The sequence below is a fragment of the Convolutriloba macropyga genome, chromosome 7, assembly GCF_964194025.1.
Source record: "Convolutriloba macropyga chromosome 7, txConMacr16.3, whole genome shotgun sequence".
Classification (NCBI taxonomy): domain Eukaryota; kingdom Metazoa; phylum Xenacoelomorpha; order Acoela; family Convolutidae; genus Convolutriloba; species Convolutriloba macropyga.
Genome location: NC_134474.1, coordinates 16,792,833 through 16,816,244, shown reverse-complemented (window position 1 = coordinate 16,816,244; position 23,412 = coordinate 16,792,833). Strand labels below are relative to the sequence as shown.

The 23,412-nt window shown below is 33.1% G+C and overlaps 1 protein-coding gene across 1 annotated transcript; it reads left to right on the top strand.

Annotated features, from left to right (window-relative positions):
* Positions 1-634: 634 nt before the first annotated feature.
* On the top strand, positions 635-23,412 carry LOC142342128 (uncharacterized). Its single transcript, XM_075393328.1, has 2 exons — positions 635-1,415; positions 22,432-23,412. The coding sequence occupies exons 1-2, from the start codon at positions 877-879 to the stop codon at positions 23,303-23,305; spliced, it is 1,413 nt and encodes a 470-aa protein (XP_075249443.1). The 5' UTR covers positions 635-876; the 3' UTR covers positions 23,306-23,412.

The following is a 23,412-nucleotide window of genomic DNA, read 5'->3' as shown; positions in this document are numbered from 1 at the left end:
GATTTCGTCAATTTCTACGCCTTTCCACAAGCAGCTGTATTTTGAGTCCCACGTGAAATCTGTTCAACTTGCTCTTACAGTTGTTGAATTCACAATGCACAATTTTACTTAAAGTTATGATGACATGAACAAGTTGAACAGCTTCCACCTGAGACTCAAAATACAGCTGCGTATGGAAACCCGGCCAAATTCTATCTGCAGTTCCTCCGAAACTAAACTTGGCAGTTTATCCAAAAATAGATCTACTAAACTTATGATTATTGTTCCGACGGATATAAAAATCCCGAGAAATGGCCAATGTTATGTTGACTAAAATTGGCTAAAATATTGTTGACTAAAAATGAGTGTTACCACCTCGTTCTGTTTCTTTTCAACAGTATGTCAATTCTCGAAATAGCCCGCAATTTGATTTTTGCCTAAAATCTTTTGGTGTAAACATTAATCGTGAATTGATTTGCAAATTAAACAAAAAATAGAAAATTAACTTGGCTTCCCTTAAGGCATCTATGGATTTTTGCAAAACGTTTGCTCAGTAAATTGCTCAATTTTTACCACGATATAGCTTTCAGTTTGCAAGAAATCTGATTGAATGTAAAAACAAATATGAAAACATGAACAAAACGTGCACAGTGACTTCTTTCAAGAGAAGTCCCTCAACTTAGATTTGAAGCTCGACTATCAGTGCTTTTTGTTACCAATGATTTGAATGACAATGAGGGCCTTTTCCTGCTATTTATTGAGTGCAAAAGCTGGTAACATGATGCGAAAATGGGGCGCTGTTGTACGAGTTCTTTTCACGTGCGTCAATTTATTGCACTGCTTTGAGATTATGGTTAGCAGTTACAAGGCAAAGCATTCATCATTTCAGAACAGATTATGGGACAGCAACGTCTTCTGATTGGGCTTTTTGATGTTCCTTTAAACGTCATGGAAGACATCTGTGAGCTCCTAGACATCAGAGACGTCGTTAATTTGTCCTGTACAAGTCGAGCTATGCGTCGTAACGTGTTGTCTTTTCGGATTCGAGCATCAATAACATTTTGCATAGAGCCAGCTCCGCGATACGAAGTCCATTTGTGGCAGTTTAAAGAACTTGTGAAGTTCATGAAAAGAATGACAAATTGGAGAATTTGGTGTCTGCAGTTATCATTGCCACGTGAACGAGAGGAGTCCTGCAATGCTTTGGCTTGTTTGCTGGAGTCACATATAGAATTTATTCAACCTTCTCTTAGACGTCTTTGTTTGTTTTACCAAAGTTCATTCCGAGAAAGATTCTACGAGGTTAACAATTTTTTCGACGTTTTGGAAAGATTGACAAATGAACGAACTGATTGGCACCTACACAGTTGGAACCTGCACGATGTTAGAGACTCGATTGCTCAGGAAGCTGTCAGCGTAAACCACGATGATTCGACGTGAGCATTTATGTTTGGTGTATTTTCCGTTATTGCTTTCTCCTCTCCCTAACTTAGTGGATCCATATTGTTTGCAACCACAGGCGAACATGCAAATTTTCCATGTATTAATATTATAAATGATTCGCAACTGGAGGTTGCAAAATGCAGTAGTGGGCTTAACGGGAAGAGATCCAATAGTTCCAATATTTGATTCAAATAACTGACCCTTCAATTTTTTCGAGTTTTTGCAATGGCGGTCAAGGCTGATGGAACAAACAGATTTTCACGCAATATAATAGATAACGAAAAAACATCATAAATTTTAAAGGTCTGTATTAACTCGTTTTTGGTCATTTTTATTAATAGCTGCACAGTGATAGCTGGGGCTATTATTGACCTTCTCTTGGTTTTTTTTTATTTCATCGTCGCGATTTTTGTTACGACCATATGACGTCACAACCACTTCAAATCTGCTTTTTGTTCATTCGTTCATGCAATTTCAACTGAATTGCGTGCGTGACGTCATTTTTCACTCTTGTGGAGCGAGTTTTTTTGTTCATTCGCGTGATTAAATTTTTGGTAACATTTGACTTACCTCACTCTCAAAAATGGCTTCCTCACTTTGAAATTGACTTTTATTTACTTTAATTCAAAGAGATAAGGTCAAATGGGTGTGTCACTCTAAATGAAGGTAATTTGAGGGCAGCTAATAGAGGCAGCAAAAATTTATACAGATTTTTAATCAAGATTTAACATATCAGCCTTCAATGAAAAGACGAGTTTTTTTTGGTCTGTCTTCTTTACTGTTTTTTTTTGAGACTGCAGGTCTACGAAGCTATTGCGGCTATTTTCTGGCAATCTGCCAGCTATATTCATTTTATATGTTTTTTTATCCTTTTAAGCTGTTGACAAATTCGAAAATAATACCTCGTTCCACTGTGTATGTAGACGAATAAACGAAAATAGACCGAGCTCTACTATCAGCTTTTGTTTTGTATTTTAAAAACAAAACGTTTTCCTAGTTGATTTTTTAGTTGATTAGCTTGTTGAATCCGCAATGAAAAAACAGCCTGCTATATCAAAAGATCTGTAATATAAACAATCTAATATTAAACTGTCTTTTTACTCAAATAAGATAACCGCTGTGAGATCTCATCAATAAAAAAATATTTCAAGTTGATTTATCCAATAATCTTTTTGAAAGGAGTGAATAATTCTCGATTTTTCTTGATAGCTGCGATAGCTGAGCGGAGCTAGCTGTTAGTAGCCGTTTTTGGTTTTTAAATCTTGTCTCTATTTTTGTTACGACCTGTGACGTCACGCTCTCTTAAAATCAGCCTTTTGTTCATTCATTCATTTGTACAATATCGACTGAGTGGTGTGCATGGCGTCATTTTTCACTCTTATGGGAGCGAAATTTTTGTTCCTTCGCGTGGATAAATTGTTGGTCACACACGACTTTCCTCACTTTAAAATAGACTTCTGCCACCTTCAATTGAAGTTCAACTGAGGATACCTCGCAAATTAGAATTTATTTGAGGGCTGCTAATCGAAACAACCTTACTCAAACAAATTCTTCTCAGACAGATTATGAAGTCTGTTTTTTCTCGTCACCTAAATTCTTTTCCTTCGAAATTTGAGACTGCATGTCTACAAAGATATCTATGCTATGTTCTGTCTGTCATATTTTCTTTTATATATTATTCATATTTTTAAGTATTTTTGGTTAGAAACATGACAATTGGGTACTCAGTAGATAACTAATTTATTAAAAGCGACCGGCAGACTCTTAAAGGCTATTGTTCAGGTGCTCTTCTTTTTTATGACTCAAAGAGGCGTGTTTGAGAAGTGTTTTTAATCAATTGTATTGTAGTGAATTTTACAGAAGGAAAAGAAACACGTGAAAAGAGTGGTTTGAGTGTTCAGCAAAATCAAAGAGTGGAGCGAAAACAGTAGATTTTTTGTAAGGGATCCAAATTTTCAACTAACAATCGTTTTTTCAGCCAGACAATTTTGGTTAAAATGTTTTGTTTTTCGGCTTAGTGTTGTTTGAGTAAGCTATAGGAACAATTTTGAACGCGTTCAGATAATATTCGAAGAAAAATGTTTGTAGCTAATACCAGCTTTATTGTATTCAATGTTTTTCAGCTATTTTGCTAATTTTTGAGCTATTTTTTGAGCATCGTTTTGTTTTACGGATTTGTTGGGAGTTGAAAAGACGACTATTGCTCATTTTTTTTAAGTTTCCGATTGGTTACTGTTCTTATGGTATAAAACAGTGGTTTTGTTGAGACAAATGACGGAACGTTGGTAAATTATGCTAAATTTTGTTGACAATTATTTGCCTTTTCCCAATTCTTCAAAAATGAAAATGTTTGTGAGCTTTAGAATTCTGGCTTATTGCTGTGTGAACTGTTTCATGTTTTCAATTTCATAGAAAAGAAAGATTGTTGTAAGGTGCACTGGTATTATATAAAGAAGTAATTGACTTTTAATTCAGTTGGCTTTGCGTGCTAATTTTTGCTGTTTTTTAATTTTGTCACGTTCTCTTTGTTGTTTTAATAGTGACTAGTGTCGTTAATCGTTACTAGTGACGTGAAAAGGTAGCTTATGCGATAGATTCATTTTCGAGTCGTTTCCGGAATTTTTCCGGCTGTTTCTAAATTCGTTTTACCTTTCGATAATTTACCTATTTTTTACATTTGGTTTCTGACCGATCTCACTCACAGTTTCAACTGAATTGAATTTTGATTTTACTCGGCAAATAGGTTCAAGGTCAAAAAGCGAGATCAAAAGAATTGGGATTAACCAATCAAGCCCGGGCACTAAGACTTATGTATAAATACGTGACGGTTATCTGGGTTCCTTAGAGCAAACTCTTAACTTGTACTAATACTAAGCATTTTGTCTTCCTATTTATAGGCTGAATTTAACTAATTCACGAATCAATGAAGCTTGGAACCAAATTGGAAAACTTTTTGACACAGGCTGTCGTCATTTTTTAATGACTGTTTTAATCTCATCATCGGTCGGTGGTGTCAATGGCAGCTATTGTCCGGCATGTTTCCTGCTGTTTGGGTTCCGATGTCAGGTGTACTTGCTTTCCTTTCCATTTACAGTATATGTTACAATTTAAGAAGCCCGAAGTGGAAAAACGACTAAGAAAACCTTGTATGAGCTCCATATTGTTCTTTCTGTTTGGAACCATAAATTTTGTTATAAGTTAGCTGCGATAGTGATAGAGCAGCGGATGGCGTTCTCTTGATTCTTTTTTTATAGCTGCTTTTTTATAGCTATATTGCGGTGCTCTTGGTTTTTATTACGACTCGAAGAGGAGTATTGGTTTTCTCTCGGTTTTTTTTTTTTACAGGAAGTAGATTTGTTCACGCGGCATTTGACCTAAAAGCGAAAGTGAGAAAAGCTGTCTTGGTGAACAGATTTTCGCTCAGCGAGAGAAGTTTTTTGATCATGCGCTGCGTTTAGTGAACGACTTTTTGACTTTGAAAAGTAGTTTTTGATTGAATTGCACATATAAATAACCGTTTTTAGCCGTTTTTTCGTCTAAGTGGCCCAATTTTTTTGCTTTTAATTTGATTTCTTGTAGAAATAAATTTTATTCGATACTATATTGAAATTTCAACCTCGGAAATTGATGCCACAGTGTCTTGCAGAGCCTGAAAATGCGTTTCAAATTGAAAATTGGAGCATATTTCTTGATTTTTTAGTTAATTTTTGGCTTTTTTTCTAATAATTTTTTTCATTTTTGGGTCTTTTAACCGTCTTTTTGTCAAAAATCAGTTCATATGGCAACTTCTCTGATAATTTATATACTCAACGCCTCTTTCTACCTCAATGTAAGTTTGTTTCATAAAATTGTACACATGCTAATCCGATTTTGGTGGTTTTTTTCCGATTTTCGTCAGTTTTTTTGTTTGTATTTTGGTTGTAATTGCTAGAAATAGTTTTTTTGAGCAACATGTGGGACTTTAATTTCGTTTCAATGAAAATTCAATCATTTCTTGGCGTTAAGTTTTGGAAAAGCAGTTAAAACTTTTTCATAAATGCAGTCTTAACTTAAAAGTTCTTTGACCATTTTTTTTGCAAAATATTTCAATGCTTCGTTTTTATGAATTTTGCGTTTTCCTATTTTTTGTTCTCTTCAGGAGGATAGATCTTTGTATCGGATTACTAGTTATCTTTTCTATGTCTTGAATGCTGAACAATGAAATGTATTCGTTTTTCTTGAATTTTTGAAATTGATTTTTAACTTTCAAAAATTAAGAATGTCTTTTTGTTACAGTGTTCCGTACATTTTGCCGATATTCTTCACATTCTAGTTAGTATCTTTGCAGCTTTGTCCTGGAACCTACATTTATTTTCGGTATATTGATTTTGTCAGTAGTAAAAAATGAATGATTTCGGCTTTTTCTTAGATTTTCGTCATTTCTTTGGTTTGCAATCGATTTCATTCAACATAAGGCAGTACTGAGCGTTTGAAAGCAAGCCCTTTGCAAAATTTTCACTTATGACTGTTTACTGCAGCTTTCTTCCGGCCGTGGTAATATTTTAACCGATTTTTTGCCTTTGAATATTCTTCTACTTATGTCTTTTCTATGATCAATTTTATTTTTGATTTAGTATGAAATCATGTAGTCTAGCACATGTACAACAAGGATCAGGTGTGTGTTGTTTTTTGTCTTAATTGCAGTGATTAGAATTGTAATTGCTGGTGTTTTCTGATTCTTAATTTTGAGGTTTCTTTTCTGAAAAGATTTTAAACTTGGTTCAAACTTAGAACTTAGTTTCTAGGATTATTATCTCCCGTTTGCTTTCGCGATCTTTTTCAGATTAGAATCATGAATTGTTTGAGGGCAGTTGATAACCTTGTCAGCTTTTTCAGACTATCAAATTTTTGACCACCTTAATTATTTCGGATTTTTTTGACGTTGCCAAACGTTTTCAATAATTTAAAATTTTGCATTTTGTTTCTCTTGGTGACAGTGGTTCAAGTTTCACCAATTTTTAGAGCAGACCTGGAGAGGTAGTGAGTTAATGGTTTAATACAAAAGGTAGTGACTTTCGTTGCAATAACGGTTTTGTTAGTGAAGTTTTGACGATTCGAGTCGCTTCCGGAATTCTTCCGGCTATGTTTTTTGTTTCGTCGTCTGACGCTCTTTTTTCGTTTTACATTTGTTCACACAGCAAAGCTGAAAAAGTCAAATTTTCTGAATGACTTCTTCCTCTCTCTAACGGCATTGGCGCGCGTGACGTCATTTCTCGCTCGCTTTAGCAAAAGTTTTTAGGTTATTTGCGTGATTAGATTTTGATCATACGTGACTTACCTCACTCAATAAAATGACTTCTGCACTTTAAAACTTAGGTTTAATTTATATTTGTTTAAGGTCAAAGGAACTCAAATGTGCAGTAAAGGTCCCTAATAAGAGGCTTCTGTGGATTGAATTTTAACAAGCTTTTTTCATTTTTCGCTGAATGTTTTTTCGCCTAGTTTTTTTGAGCGGCGTCGATTTTTTTTTTCAATTTTGATCTGTAACTGTTTCTATCTCTATATGGCACGCAGGTCTATTCTTTCGCAGCTATTTCGGCAATCTGCCGGCTATGTTTTTCGTTGTCGAAAAATTCGTTCCGACCATATGAGGTCACGCTGACTTCAAAATTTTGTTCATTTATTTTTTTTTTGCGTTGTGGCATGGCGTCATTTTTCCTCACTTTCCATGTAAGGTGATATCTTTTTTTGAAACCAGAACAAATAGATAAGTCAAATTGTCATAAAAAATTGTGTTATTGAGTAAATTTGTAACTGTCATTTTAGGTTTTTGTTTTGATTGTTGTATATAATATATTCAATAAGACAATTTTTTATGTTAATTTGACTTATCTATTTCATCTGGTTTCAAAAAATAAAAGTTATCACATTACATGGAAAGCGAGGGAAAATGATGCCATGCTCACAACGCAATAAAAAACTGAATAAATGAATAAAATCTTGAAGTCAGCCTGACCTCATATGGTCGGAACGAAAATTTTGACAACAAAATAAAAGAATCAAGAGAACGCCATCCGCTGAGCTATCACTATCGGATCTAATTTATAACAATTTTTAACCTTGTATGAGCTCCATGTTGTTCTTTGCGTTTGAAACCAAAAGTTTTTGGTAGCTCAGCGGGTGATAGTGATAGTGATAGCTCAGCGGATGGCGTTCGTTCTCTTGATTATTTTATTTCGTTGTCGAAAATTTCGTTCCGACCATATGAGGTCTAGCAAGATTTTGTTCATTTATTTATTTTTTGCGTTCTGAGTGCGGCGTCATTTTTCACTTTCCATGTAATGTGATAACTTTTTTTGAAACATATGAGGTCCGACCATATGAGGTCTAGCAAGATTTTGTTCATTTATTCATTTTTTGCGTTCTGAGTGCGGCGTCATTTTTCACTTTCCATGTAATGTGATAACTTTTTTTGACACCAGATCAATAGATAAGTCAAATTGTCATTAAAAATTGTCTTATTGAATAAATTTGATAACTGTTATTTTAGGTTTTTGTTTTGATTGTTATATAGTGCCATAATAAGCAATTAAGTCTTTTACTTCTTCTACTATTGATGCTTCTTCTACTATCATTTCTAAACGAACTCAGGTTTCTGCACTTACAAGTATTCTGTTCTGCTTGATAGAGACCTGAGGAGTTTGTTGGATTTTTGTATGGATTTTCAATGTTTTCGCATTAAATTTTGCGTTAAGTTTTTTATTATTTCTCGTTTTTATTGGTCTAATACCCATCCAATGAAATTAAATTAATTCTTTTACTACTCAGGAGCCATTCAGATTATAAACTATCAATTAATCGGTGCTTTGCTTCAACACTTTTCTTCAATCATAAATGATACGGGTCGGTAAATTGTGTGCACGCAAATTACCGAGCCTCTTTGTCATCAGGAACAATTATACTTCAAAGTTATCGCAACTGTTCATTGCAAACTATGTTCCGGCTACGTTAGCTTCGATTCCTCAATGTTTTTGGTTTGATTGATCACTGTTTCGCCTCATTCTTGAAATGGTCCGCATGAAATCGATAACTATGGAATCCTGTGTTTGATCTAATGTAATCATGTTACATAGTGACACAAACAATATTCCAAGAACATGTCGAAGTTTGCAATTTTTTGCTTTATTTTCCTGGTTTTTTGAAATACAGCAACTCGCGAGGGCTACTTTGAGCGCGGTATTATTTAACTTGCTTTTCTTGTGATTTTAAGGTTGGAGAAAGTTTTTTTCAGCTAAGAATGCGTTAATCATCAAATTTCACAGCATGCGTGAGCTGATTTTTTCTGTTTTTGAAATGTAATCAAAGCTATAAATGTAATTTTCCAAATTTTTATTCTCAAATCTTCTGACTGTTGAGCTGTCAAATTGTTACTTAAAGGGAATAAAATTTTTGTCTCTTTGAGATCATAGGGTCAATAAAAGTGGTACGTAAGTTTTAAATAATTTTTGGTTAATTACTAGAAGTCTTTTTGTGCACCTTTTTACTAATAATTGAAATTTGGCGAAAGCTTTTTCATATGTAGATTTTTTTTACAAAAAATGTCGGTTTCGCAAAATATTTTTTTGTTTCCAGTCTTTGAACTGTGTTTCTACTTTTCAATCTTTACAGGAGGATAGCTATAGCTTTTTTCTTAGCCTTGAATGCTAAATAAAGAAATTTTCTTGTTTTTCTACTTCTTGTTTTTATATTTGATTTTTGAAAAATCAAGAAGATCAAACTGTCAGATCAATGGATCAATAAAAAAGTGGTACGTAATTTTGAAATTTGTGGTTGAGCTCTTTGTTGATTTTAGTTTCTGCAGTTTGAACTCATTTTCTCTACGATGTCTCCAATAAGAGAATTATATTTTCTTTCTGTCTTAATTGCAGTGGCTTCATAAGAAAATTTCGTTTTAATTTTTAGGAATACTACCTGCCTTATGCTTTCACAATGTGTCTTTTGGGTCGCACAGTTGGATGTGGAGCTCTATCTTTTTCAAGTTAGTATAATTTGTTTGTTCATGATAGTTTGTAGCCCTCTCATTTTTTTGAGCCTATCGCCTTTTCACCATCCTAAGTATTTTGGCATTTTATCAACGATACTGAATGTTTTTAGTAATATTAAACTGCACGATATCAAGGCTTCAGTTGTTTCATTTCTGTCAAATTTTTAAATTTTTTAATCCTGTTCTTTTTTCTGTATTGTTATTGGTTGATGCCGTGTTTGTTTTTAACTTCAACTTTCTCCCATTATATCAATGCTCACCTTTTGTTCTTGGTGACAGTAGTGTAAGTTTTACCAATTTTCTCTTCAAATCTGCTGATGAGGAGTTAATGTTTCAAAACTAATTTTGTAGTTCCAGCTGTTTTTACGGTTATTTATGTGAATTTCCGACGCTTCGAGTTGCTTCTGAAATTCTTCGGGTTATGTTTTACAATTCAAAAATTTGAATTGTGCTGGAGCGCTGTCTTCAAGATCTTTCAAGTCGTTTTCAAGTCAAATTGAAGTGATGATTTTGGTCAAACCGAATTAGGAAGTGAAGAGAAAAAGGGTGTGTCTTTGCAGCGTGAAATTTTTTGTTCTAAGTATAAAATGGAGTGAGAAAATGGTGTTTGAACAAAAAATTGCTTTCCCGCTAGTAGTTTTTGTTCACATGCGGCATTTTGACATTGATTTTTTTTGCTATATAGATTTTTTATCTGATTAGTTTCTAAATTGGTTTCCCACTGCATTCATTGTCCATTATTGGTCAATTTTCTTGTTTAGTAATTATAAATTCTTTGAATTGTATCAGGATTTGTCCTACTATGTTTTTTTGTCGTCAAGATTTTTGTAACGACCATTTGACGTCAATAACTTTAATTCTGCTTTTTGTTCATTGTTCATGCAATTTCAACTGCATTGCCTGCGTGACAACTTTTTTCTTTCTTAATACAGAGAGTACTTTTGTTCATTCTCGTGATTAAGTTTTATCAAACGTGACATACCTCTCTCAATAATGACTTCCTCTCTCTGAATTGACTTCGTTGCTTTAATTGGAAGAGATAAGGTCAAGTGAACGCGGGTCACTCTAATTGAAGGTTATTTGAGGGCAGCTAATAGAAGGATCTATAATTTAATCAATTTCATAATATAACATCTCAGCATTTAATAAAAAGTTTCTTTTTAAGATATTGAGGCTATTTTCTGGCAATCTGCCAGCTATGCTTATAATTTCTGTTTACTGTTTCATATTTGCGGTTCAAATGTTCATAGTAAATGTGGAATTGAAAAAATAGTCTACGTTCAGCGATTGGTTAAAATTAGTTCTCAAAGTAATGTTTAGCCAATGTCTTGGCTTGTTTGTCAAGCCTATTGAAACATCTTTAGTTACCGCCTTTTTGCAATAAGCATGTTTCTCCCGCCGGCAATATTTGATGTTAGATTTATTTTTAGAACTGTAATTTTCAAATTAGGAAAGTAATTTTTTTACATTTCAACTTGCTCAGTAGTTTTTCACTATAATTTAATATTTTTTCATCTTTGTTTTTTTTCAGAATCTTTAAAATATTTTTCATGTTTTTTGCGGTGACAATTTTTTGAACTTTTGACTGTTGAGCTTTCAATTTGTTACTTAAGGGGAACAATGTTTTTGTCTAATTGAGATCATAGGGTCAATAAGTGGTACGTAAGTTTTAAATAGTTTTTGTTTGAGCTCCAGAAACAGAAAATTTGAAAATCCATTAGCTGCTGCTAGTTTTTTTATTAATAGCCGAAAAGCGATGGCTGAGGCTATCATTGGCCTTCTCTTGGTTTTTGACGACTCGAAGACTAAGGTTTTTTTACCGGAAGTACTATTCTTTCAGACGGCGGTTTGACCTAAACGCAAAAGAGTGAAATTGCCGTGTGAACTAATATTTTCTGAGCGAGAGAAGTTTTTTGATCACGCGCTTCGATCAGTGAAGGACTTTTCGACTTTGAAAGGTGTTTTTTGGCAGAATGCTGCATATAGATAGGCATTTATAGCCGTTTTTTGTCCATTGGCTCGCCTTTTGTGCTTGTAATTTTAATTTTTTTTTTAAAAAAAATTTAATACAAGCGGTATGAATATGTGAACCTCTGAAATTGTTTCCACATTGTTTTTGGGAGTCTAGTAATGCTCTTCAAATTTGAATGAGCAAATGTTTCTTTTTTAGTTCGTGTATGGCTTTTAAAATTAATTTCGTTTTTAGATCTTAAAGCAGACCTTTTGTTCAAAAATCAGTGCATATGACAACTTAACAATGATATTGCATGCATTGAATGCCTCTTTAAAACGTGAGGTATTTTTATTTTAGAGTTGTTCACTTGCTTGCCCGATTTTGGCTGTTTTTTATCAATATTTTGTTTGTTTATTGGATTTAATTACTAGAAGTCTTTTTGTGCACCATTTTACTAATAATTGAAATTTGGCGAAAGCATTTTCATATGTGGATTTTTTTTCAGACAAATGTCGGTTTCGCAAAATATTTTATTGTTTCCAATCTTTGAACTGTGTTTCTACTTTTCAATTTTTACAGGAGGATAGCTATATATTTTTTCTTAGCCTTGAATGCTAAATGACTGTTGAGCTTTCAAATTGTTACTTAAGCGGAATAATGTTTTTGTCTCTTTGAGATCATAGGGTCAATAAAAGTGGTACGTAAATTTTAGATAGTTTTTGGTTCAGCTCCAGAAAATTTGAACATCCCTTAGCTGCTGCTAGTTTTTTTATTAATAGCCGAAAAGCGATAGCTGAGACTATCATTGGCCTTCTCTTTGTTTTTTTCACGACTCGAAGACTAAGTTTTTTTCCGGAAGTACTATTCGTTCAGACAGCGGTTTGACCTACACGCAAAAGAGTGAAATTGCCTTGTGAACGCATTTTTTCTGAGCGAGAGAAGTTTTTTGATCACCCGCATCGATCAGTGAAGGACTTTTCGACTTTGAAATGTGTTTTTTGGCAGAATGCCGCATATAGATAGGCATTTTTAGCCATTTTTTGTCTATTGGCTCTCCTTTTGTGCTTGTAATTTAGTTTTTTTGTAAAAAAAATTTTTTTGAATACAAGCTGTACGAATATGTGAACCTCTGAAATTGTTTCCACATTGTTTTTGGGAGTCTAATAATGCTCTTCAAATTTGAATGAGCAAATGTTTCTCTTTTTTAGTTCGTTTTTGGCTTTTAAAATTAATTTTGTTTTTAGATCTTAAAGCCGACCTTTTGTCCAAAAATCATCACTTATGACAACTTAACATGCCTCTTTGAAACGTGAGGTATTTTTGTTTTTTAAAGTTGTTCACTTGCTTGCCCGATTTTGGCTGTTTTTGTCCAATTTTTTGTTTGTTTATTGGTTTTAATTACTAGAACTCTTTTTGTGCACCGTTATAATAATAATTGAATTTTGGCGAAAGCTTCTTCATATGTAGATTGTTGTAAGAAAATAGTCGGTTTCGCAAAATATTTTATTGTTTCCAATCTTTGAACTGTGTTTCTACTTTTCAATCTTTACAGGAGGATAGCTATATATTTTTTCTTAGCCTTGAATGCTAAATAAAGAAATGTGCTTGTTTTTCTACTTCTTGTTTTTCTATTTCATTTTTCAAAAATTAAGAAAATCAAACTCAGATCACAGGATCAATAAAAAAAGTGGTACGTTATTAAGTTTTATCAAACGTGACTTACCTCTCTCAATAATGACTTCCTCTCTCTGAATTGACTTCGTTGCTTTAATTGGAAGAGATAAGGTCAAGTGAATGCGGGTCACTCTAATTGAAGGTTATTTGAGGGCAGCTAATAGAAGGATCTATAATTTAATCAATTTAATATAACATCTCAGCATTTAATAAAAAGTTTCCTTTTAAGATATTGAGGCTATTTTCTGGCAATCTGCCAGCTATGCTTATAATTTCTGTTTACTGTTTTATATTTGCGGTTCAAATGTTCATAGTAAATGTGGAATTGAAAAAATAGTCTACGTTAAGCGATTGGTTAAAATTAGTTCTCAAAGTAATGTTTAGCCAATGTCTTGGCTTGTTTGTCAAGCCTATTCAAACATCTTTAGTTACCGCCTTTTTGCAATAAGCATGTTTCTCCCGCCGGCAATATTTGACGTAGATTTATTTTTAGAACTGTAATTTTCAAATTAGGAAAGTAATTTTTTTACATTTCAACTTGCTCAGTAGTTTTTCACTATAATTTAATATTTTTTCATCTTTGTTTCTTTTCAGAATCTTTAAAATATTTTTCATGTTTTTTGCGGTGACAATTTTTTGAACTTTTGACTGTTGAGCTTTCAAATTGTTACTTAAGCGGAATAATGTTTTTGTCTCTTTGAGATCATAGGGTCAATAAAAGTGGTACGTAAATTTTAGATAGTTTTTGGTTCAGCTCCAGAAAATTTGAACATCCCTTAGCTGCTGCTATTTTTTTATTAATAGCCGAAAAGCGATAGCTGAGACTATCATTGGCCTTCTCTTTGTTTTTTTCACGACTCGAAGACTAAGTTTTTTTCCGGAAGTACTATTCGTTCAGACAGCGGTTTGACCTACACGCAAAAGAGTGAAATTGCCTTGTGAACGCATTTTTTCTGAGCGAGAGAAGTTTTTTGATCACCCGCATCGATCAGTGAAGGACTTTTCGACTTTGAAATGTGTTTTTTGGCAGAATGCCGCATATAGATAGGCATTTTTAGCCATTTTTTGTCTATTGGCTCTCCTTTTGTGCTTGTAATTTAGTTTTTTTGTAAAAAAAATTTTTTTGAATACAAGCTGTACGAATATGTGAACCTCTGAAATTGTTTCCACATTGTTTTTGGGAGTCTAATAATGCTCTTCAAATTTGAATGAGCAAATGTTTCTCTTTTTTAGTTCGTTTTTGGCTTTTAAAATTAATTTTGTTTTTAGATCTTAAAGCCGACCTTTTGTCCAAAAATCATCACTTATGACAACTTAACGTGCCTCTTTGAAACGTGAGGTATTTTTGTTTTTTAAAGTTGTTCACTTGCTTGCCCGATTTTGGCTGTTTTTGTCCAATTTTTTGTTTGTTTATTGGTTTTAATTACTAGAAGTCTTTTTGTGCACCGTTTTAATAATAATTGAATTTTGGCGAAGCTTTTTCATATGTAGATTTTTGTAAGAAAATAGTCGGTTTCGCAAAATATTTTATTGTTTCCAATCTTTGAACTGTGTTTCTACTTTTCAATCTTTACAGGAGGATAGCTATATATTTTTTCTTAGCCTTGAATGCTAAATAAAGAAATGTGCTTGTTTTTCTACTTCTTGTTTTTCTATTTCATTTTTCAAAAATTAAGAAAATCAAACTCAGATCACAGGATCAATAAAAAAAGTGGTACGTTATTAAGTTTTATCAAACGTGACTTACCTCTCTCAATAATGACTTCCTCTCTCTGAATTGACTTCGTTGCTTTAATTGGAAGAGATAAGGTCAAGTGAATGCGGGTCACTCTAATTGAAGGTTATTTGAGGGCAGCTAATAGAAGGATCTATAATTTAATCAATTTAATATAACATCTCAGCATTTAATAAAAAGTTTCCTTTTAAGATATTGAGGCTATTTTCTGGCAATCTGCCAGCTATGCTTATAATTTCTGTTTACTGTTTTATATTTGCGGTTCAAATGTTCATAGTAAATGTGGAATTGAAAAAATAGTCTACGTTAAGCGATTGGTTAAAATTAGTTCTCAAAGTAATGTTTAGCCAATGTCTTGGCTTGTTTGTCAAGCCTATTCAAACATCTTTAGTTACCGCCTTTTTGCAATAAGCATGTTTCTCCCGCCGGCAATATTTGACGTAGATTTATTTTTAGAACTGTAATTTTCAAATTAGGAAAGTAATTTTTTTACATTTCAACTTGCTCAGTAGTTTTTCACTATAATTTAATATTTTTTCATCTTTGTTTCTTTTCAGAATCTTTAAAATATTTTTCATGTTTTTTGCGGTGACAATTTTTTGAACTTTTGACTGTTGAGCTTTCAATTTGTTACTTAAGGGGAACAATGTTTTTGTCTAATTGAGATCATAGGGTCAATAAAAGTGGTACGTAAGTTTTAAATAGTTTTTGTTTGAGCTCCAGAAACAGAAAATTTGAACATCCATTAGCTGCTGCTAGTTTTTTTATTAATAGCCGAAAAGCGATGGCTGGGGCTATCATTGGCCTTCTCTTGGTTTTTGACGACTCGAAGACTAAGGTTTTTTTAACCGGAAGTACTATTCTTTCAGACGGCGGTTTGACCGAAACGCAAAAGAGTGAAATTGCCGTGTGAACTAAATTTTTCTGAGCGAGAGAAGTTTTGATCACGCGCTTCGATCAGTGAAGGACTTTTCGACTTTGAAATGTGTTTTTTGGCAGAATGCTGCATATAGATAGGCATTTATAGCCGTTTTTTATCCATTGGCTCACCTTTTGTGCTTGTAATTTTAATTTAAAAAAAAAAATTAATACAAGCGGTATGAATATGTGAACCTCTGAATTTGTTTCCACATTGTTTTTGGGAGTCTAATCATGCTCTTCAAATTTGAATGAGCAAATGTTTCTTTTTTAGTTCGTTTATGGCTTTTAAAATTAATTTCGTTTTTAGATCTTAAAGCAGACCTTTTCAAAAATCAGTGCATATGACAACTTAACAATGATATTGCATGCATTGAATGCCTCTTTAAAACGTGAGGTATTTTTATTTTAGAGTTGTTCACTTGCTTGCCCGATTTTGGCTGTTTTTGACCAATATTTTTTGTTTATTGGTTTTAATTACTAGAAGTCTTTTTGTGCACCATTTTACTAATAATTGAAATTTGGCGAAAGCTTTTTCATATGTGGATTTTTTTCAGACAAATGTCGGTTTCGCAAAATATTTTATTGTTTCCAATCTTTGAACTGTGTTTCTACTTTTCAATTTTTACAGGAGGATAGCTATATATTTTTTCTTAGCCTTGAATGCTAAATGACTGTTGAGCTTTCAAATTGTTACGTAAGGGGAATAATGTTTTTGTCTCTTTGAGATCATAGGGTCAATAAAAGTGGTACTTAAATTTTAGATAGTTTTTGGTTCAGCTCCAGAAAATTTGAACATCCCTTAGCTGCTGCTAGTTTTTTTTATTAATAGCCGAAAAGCGATAGCTGAGGCTATCATTGGCCTTCTCTTTGTTTTTTTTTACGACTCGAAGACTAAGGTTTTTTGCCGGAAGTACTATTCGTTCAGACAGCGGTTTGACCTACACGCAAAAGAGTGAAATTGCCGTGTGAACGCATTTTTTCTGAGCGAGAGAAGTTTTTTTATCACCCGCATCGATCAGTGAAGGACTTTTCGACTTTGAAATGTGTTTTTTGGCAGAATGCCGCATATAGATAGGCATTTTTAGCCATTTTTTTGTCTATTGGCTCTCCTTTTGTGCTTGTAATTTAGTTTTTTGTAAAAAATTTCTTTAATACAAGCTGTACGAATATGTGAACCTCTGAAATTGTTTCCACATTGTTTTTGGGAGTCTAATAATGCTCTTCAAATTTGAATGAGCAAATGTTTCTTTTTTTTAGTTCGTTTTTGGCTTTTAAAATTAATTTTGTTTTTAGATCTTAAAGCCGACCTTTTGTCCAAAAATCATCACTTATGACAACTTAACATGCCTCTTTGAAACGTGAGGTATTTTTGTTTTTTAAAGTTGTTCACTTGCTTGCCCGATTTTGGCTGTTTTTGTCCAATTTTTTGTTTGTTTATTGGTTTTAATTACTAGAACTCTTTTTGTGCACCGTTATAATAATAATTGAATTTTGGCGAAAGCTTCTTCATATGTAGATTGTTGTAAGAAAATAGTCGGTTTCGCAAAATATTTTATTGTTTCCAATCTTTGAACTGTGTTTCTGCTTTTCAATCTTTATAGGAGGATAGCTATATATTTTTTCTTAGCCTTGAATGCTAAATAAAGAAATGTTCTTGTTTTTCTACTTCATGTTTTTCTATTTCATTTTTCAAAAATTAAGAAAATCAAACTGTCAGATCACAGGATCAATAAAAAAAGTGGTACGTTATTTTGAAATAATTTATGGTTGAGCTCTTTGGTGATTTTAGTTTTTGCAAAAGTTTAATTTCGTTTTCTCTACGATGTCTCCAATAAGAGATTTATACTTTCTTTCTGTCTTAATCGCAGTGACTTCATAAGAACAACTTAAAAAATTTAAAACTTGGCGTCTTTCGAGTCCTATTTTTTTATTTAAATTTTTCGTTTTATTTTATAGGAATACTACATGCCTTATGCTTTCGCAATGTGTCTTTTGGGTAGCACAGATGAATGTGGAGGTCTATCTTTCTCAAGTTAGTATAATTTGTTTGTTCATGATAATTTGTAGCCCTCTCATTTTCTTGAGCCTATCGCTTTTTCGCCATCCTAAGTATTTTGGCATTATGTCAACGATACTGAAAGTTTTTAGTAATATTAATGTGAACGATATCAAGGCTTCAGGTTTCATTTTTGTCAGATTTTTTATTTTTTAATCCTGTTCTTTTTTCTGTATTGTTATTGGTTGATGCCGTGTTTGTTTTTAACTTCAACTTTCTCCCATTATATCAATGCTCACCTTTTGTTCTTGGTGACAGTAGTGTAAGTTTTACCAATTTTCTCTTCAAATCTGCTGATGAGGAGTTTTTTTTACGACTCGAAGACTAAGGTTTTTTGCCGGAAGTACTATTCGTTCAGACAGCGGTTTGACCTACACGCAAAAGAGTGAAATTGCCGTGTGAACGCATTTTTTCTGAGCGAGAGAAGTTTTTTTATCACCCGCATCGATCAGTGAACGACTTTTCGACTTTGAAATGTGTTTTTTGGCAGAATGCCGCATATAGATAGGCATTTTTAGCCATTTTTTTGTCTATTGGCTCTCCTTTTGTGCTTGTAATTTAGTTTTTTGTAAAAAATTTAATACAAGCTGTACGAATATGTGAACCTCTGAAATTGTTTCCACATTGTTTTTGGGAGTCTAATAATGCTCTTCAAATTTGAATGAGCAAATGTTTCTTTTTTAGTTCGTTTATGGCTTTTAAAATTAATTTCGTTTTTAGATCTTAAAGCAGACCTTTTCAAAAATCAGTGCATATGACAACTTAACAATGATATTGCATGCATTGAATGCCTCTTTAAAACGTGAGGTATTTTTATTTTAGAGTTGTTCACTTGCTTGCCCGATTTTGGCTGTTTTTGACCAATATTTTTTGTTTATTGGTTTTAATTACTAGAAGTCTTTTTGTGCACCATTTTACTAATAATTGAAATTTGGCGAAAGCTTTTTCATATGTGGATTTTTTTCAGACAAATGTCGGTTTCGCAAAATATTTTATTGTTTCCAATCTTTGAACTGTGTTTCTACTTTTCAATTTTTACAGGAGGATAGCTATATATTTTTCCTTAGCCTTGAATGCTAAATGACTGTTGAGCTTTCAAATTGTTACGTAAGGGGAATAATGTTTTTGTCTCTTTGAGATCATAGGGTCAATAAAAGTGGTACTTAAATTTTAGATAGTTTTTGGTTCAGCTCCAGAAAATTTGAACATCCCTTAGCTGCTGCTAGTTTTTTTTATTAATAGCCGAAAAGCGATAGCTGAGGCTATCATTGGCCTTCTCTTTGTTTTTTTTTACGACTCGAAGACTAAGGTTTTTTGCCGGAAGTACTATTCGTTCAGACAGCGGTTTGACCTACACGCAAAAGAGTGAAATTGCCGTGTGAACGCATTTTTTCTGAGCGAGAGAAGTTTTTTTTATCACCCGCATCGATCAGTGAAGGACTTTTCGACTTTGAAATGTGTTTTTTGGCAGAATGCCGCATATAGATAGGCATTTTTAGCCATTTTTTTGTCTATTGGCTCTCCTTTTGTGCTTGTAATTTAGTTTTTTGTAAAAAATTTCTTTAATACAAGCTGTACGAATATGTGAACCTCTGAAATTGTTTCCACATTGTTTTTGGGAGTCTAATAATGCTCTTCAAATTTGAATGAGCAAATGTTTCTTTTTTTTAGTTCGTTTTTGGCTTTTAAAATTAATTTTGTTTTTAGATCTTAAAGCCGACCTTTTGTCCAAAAATCATCACTTATGACAACTTAACATGCCTCTTTGAAACGTGAGGTATTTTTGTTTTTTAAAGTTGTTCACTTGCTTGCCCGATTTTGGCTGTTTTTGTCCAATTTTTTGTTTGTTTATTGGTTTTAATTACTAGAAGTCTTTTTGTGCACCGTTATAATAATAATTGAATTTTGGCGAAAGCTTCTTCATATGTAGATTTTTGTAAGAAAATAGTCGGTTTCGCAAAATATTTTATTGTTTCTAATCTTTGAACTGTGTTTCTACTTTTCAATCTTTACAGGAGGATAGCTATATATTTTTTCTTAGCCTTGAATGCTAAATAAAGAAATGTACTTGTTTTTCTACTTCATGTTTTTCTATTTCATTTTTCAAAAATTAAGAAAATCAAACTGTCAGATCACAGGATCAATAAAAAAAGTGGTACGTTATTTTGAAATAATTTATGGTTGAGCTCTTTGGTGATTTTAGTTTTTGCAAAAGTTTAATTTCGTTTTCTCTACGATGTCTCCAATAAGAGATTTATACTTTCTTTCTGTCTTAATCGCAGTGACTTCATAAGAACAACTTAAAAAATTTAAAACTTGGCGTCTTTCGAGTCCTATTTTTTTATTTAAATTTTTCGTTTTATTTTATAGGAATACTACATGCCTTATGCTTTCGCAATGTGTCTTTTGGGTAGCACAGTTGAATGTGGAGGTCTATCTTTCTCAAGTTAGTATAATTTGTTTGTTCATGATAATTTGTAGCCCTCTCATTTTCTTGAGCCTATCGCTTTTTCGCCATCCTAAGTATTTTGGCATTATGTCAACGATACTGAAAGATTTTAGTAATATTAATGTGAACGATATCAAGGCTTCAGGTTTCATTTTTGTCAGATTTTTTATTTCTTAATCCTGTTCTTTTTTCTGTATTGTTATTGGTTGATGCCGTGTTTGTTTTTAACTTCAACTTTCTCCCATTATATCAATGCTCACCTTTTGTTCTTGGTGACAGTAGTGTAAGTTTTACCAATTTTCTCTTCAAATCTGCTGATGAGGAGTTAATGTTTCAAAACGAATTTTGTAGTTCCAGATGTATTTACGGTTTCCTTTGAATTTTTGACGCTTCGAGATGCTTCCGAAATTCTTCGGGTAATGTTTTACAATTCAAAAATTTGAATTGTGGTGGGGCGCTGTTTTTTTCAAGATCTTTTCACACGTTTTCAAGTCAAATAGAAGTGATGATTTTGGTCAAACCGAAACAGGAATTGAAGCGAAAATGCGATTTTCTTTGCGGCGTGGAATTTTCGACTTAATAATAAAGTGGGAGTGAGAAAATGGTGTTTCAACAAAAATTTGCTTTCCCGCTAGTGGTTTTTTGTTCACATGCGGCATTTTGACATTGATTTTTACTATTTATAAATTTTTTATCTGATTAGTTCCTAAATTGGTTTCCCAATGCATTCATTGTCCATTCTTGGTCAGTTTTCAGCTTAGTCAATGAAAATTCTTTGAATTGTATCGACTTGTCCTGCTATGTTTTTTTTCGCCATCAAGATTTTCGTTACGACCATTTGACGTCACAATAACTTTAATTCTGCTTTTTGTTCATTGTTCATGCAATTTCAACTGCATTGCGTGCGTGACATTTTTTTTCTCTCTTAATGCAGAGAGTACTTTTGTCCATTCGCGTGACTTACTCTCTCAATAATGACTTCCTCTCTCTGAATTGACTTCTTTGCTTTAATTGGAAGAGATAAGGTCAAGTGAATGCGTGTCCCTCTAATTGAAGGTTATTTGAGGGCAGCTAATAGAAGGATCTATAAGTTAATCAATTTCATAAAATATAACATCTCAACATTTAATAAAAAGTTTCCTTTTAAGATTTTGCGTCTATTTTCTGGCAATCTACCAGCTATGCTTGTAATTGCTGTTTACTGTTTCATATTTGCGGTTCAAATGTTCATAGTAAATGAGGAATTGAAAAAATAGTCTACGTTCAGCGATTGGTTAAAATTAGTTCTCAAAGTAATGTTTAGCCAATGTCTTGGCTTGTTTGTCAAGCCTATTCAAACATCTTTAGTTACCGCCTTTTTGCCAATAAGCATGTTTCTCCCGCCGGCAAAATTTGACCTTAGATTAGTTTTTTGAACTGTAATTTTCAAATTAGGAAAGTAATTTTTTTACTTTTCAACTTGCTCAGTAGTTTTTCATGTAATTTTTTATTTTTTCATCTTTGTTTTTTTTAGAATTTTTAAATTATTTTTATCTTTTTTTTGCGGTGAAAATTTTTGATCTGGACTGTTGTAATTTTTTCGAAGCAGTTGCTGCGTTTTTCGAATCAGACAATTACAAACAATTTGATTACAGCATTTGAAACAATCATTATTGTCTCTGTGAGAAGAATATTCTACAAAGGTCTCAAAATATTTAGTGTTCATTATTGTAATCGTAATTTTTTATCCCAGAAACATCAATTTGAAAGCAACAGTTAAAATGTAATTTTTTTGTAGCCCAGAAATTTCGATTTGAAAGCAACACTAATTTTTTTCTTGACCGTTTTAAATTTTCGAATGATTTTTATGCCCTTGATTTTTTTGCGTAATCTAATATTTTGTCTCATTGACATGTGCCAGCAGGTGAACTCAAGTGGTGACAATTCATTTCTAAGAATCAAATGAAAAGTACGCCAAAATTGTTGTCATTTTGATTTTTTCAGTGGTTTTAGTGTATTTAATAATCTCCAATTACGCCCATCCCCGACTGAAGTAGCCTGCAAAAGGTTTGAGTTCCCGCTAGTCGTTCGAGAGCAATTTTTCCGGCGTCAGTTGTTTATGCTTTCCTTTATTAACGTTGAAAGCGTCCATTTTGACTATTTTGCAGCAATATTTCAAATTTGATGAGCATTGCATATAGTTCTGTTTGTGTTTCAGTTTGTTCAGAATCTTGAGCCTGTCATCAAAATGGTTCCCTCGCATGAGGACCTTGAACATAGCGAAAGCGTGGTTTTTCGAAGAAGTTATTCAAGCCAATTGGATCATGGATGATATTTCTGATTTTTCCGATTCCGATGAATCGGAAGATGGTTTTGATCAATTCCTACGACGTCATCGTCAAGTCCGTCAGACTCCTGAAGTTCCCAAACTTCCGGATACCCCTCGGTTCCCGAACTTGAAACTTTTAGACATAGAAATGCTGAAACAGCCTAAAGCGTCCTTTTTCACCTTTTTCGAAAAGAATGCACCGAACCTTCAGTTCATCAAAATTGGGAGTCGCATTTTGGAGCCCGATGAAGCGGAATCTTGGAATCAAACTGAGTACCTTGTAGGTGCAAGATGTCAAACATTGTCAATTCCAGCTGATATTTTCTCTCATGTTGTTATTCCTAAAGGTTTGAGAAACTTGGCTTTGACGTATTGGAGGTCATCAAAGGAAAAGAAAGGGCAATGCGAAACAATGACCAAAATCCAAGATTCTTCAATAGAGGTGCTTTGTGTGCATCTAGTTGGTATCGACAAAAATATTCGGAAAGAATTTGAGTTTTTAATGGATGCGGTTCAAAGTATACCAAATCTTAAGGTGTTAGCATTTCAAGCCGCTCCAGGAATTCTCGAAAAGTTTCAGATCAACAAGTCAATTGAACAGTGGTCGAAAAGTATGAATCACCTTGAGTTTCTGCTTGTCTTTGGATATGTTATGGCAAAAAAGCCGGAATTTAGTACGCGCCAAGAAGAACTAGACTTATTGCTGAAAACTAATTGCTTCTGGAGAGATGATTTCTATATTCAAAGAGTTTGTGGTATTTAGATATTGATTTGCAGTTTAAGTTTTACTTTTCTGTTCGATTATTATTGAAATTGTTAAATTAATGTTTGTTAATTGCGCACAATTGCAACAAAGTTTTCAGCAATTTT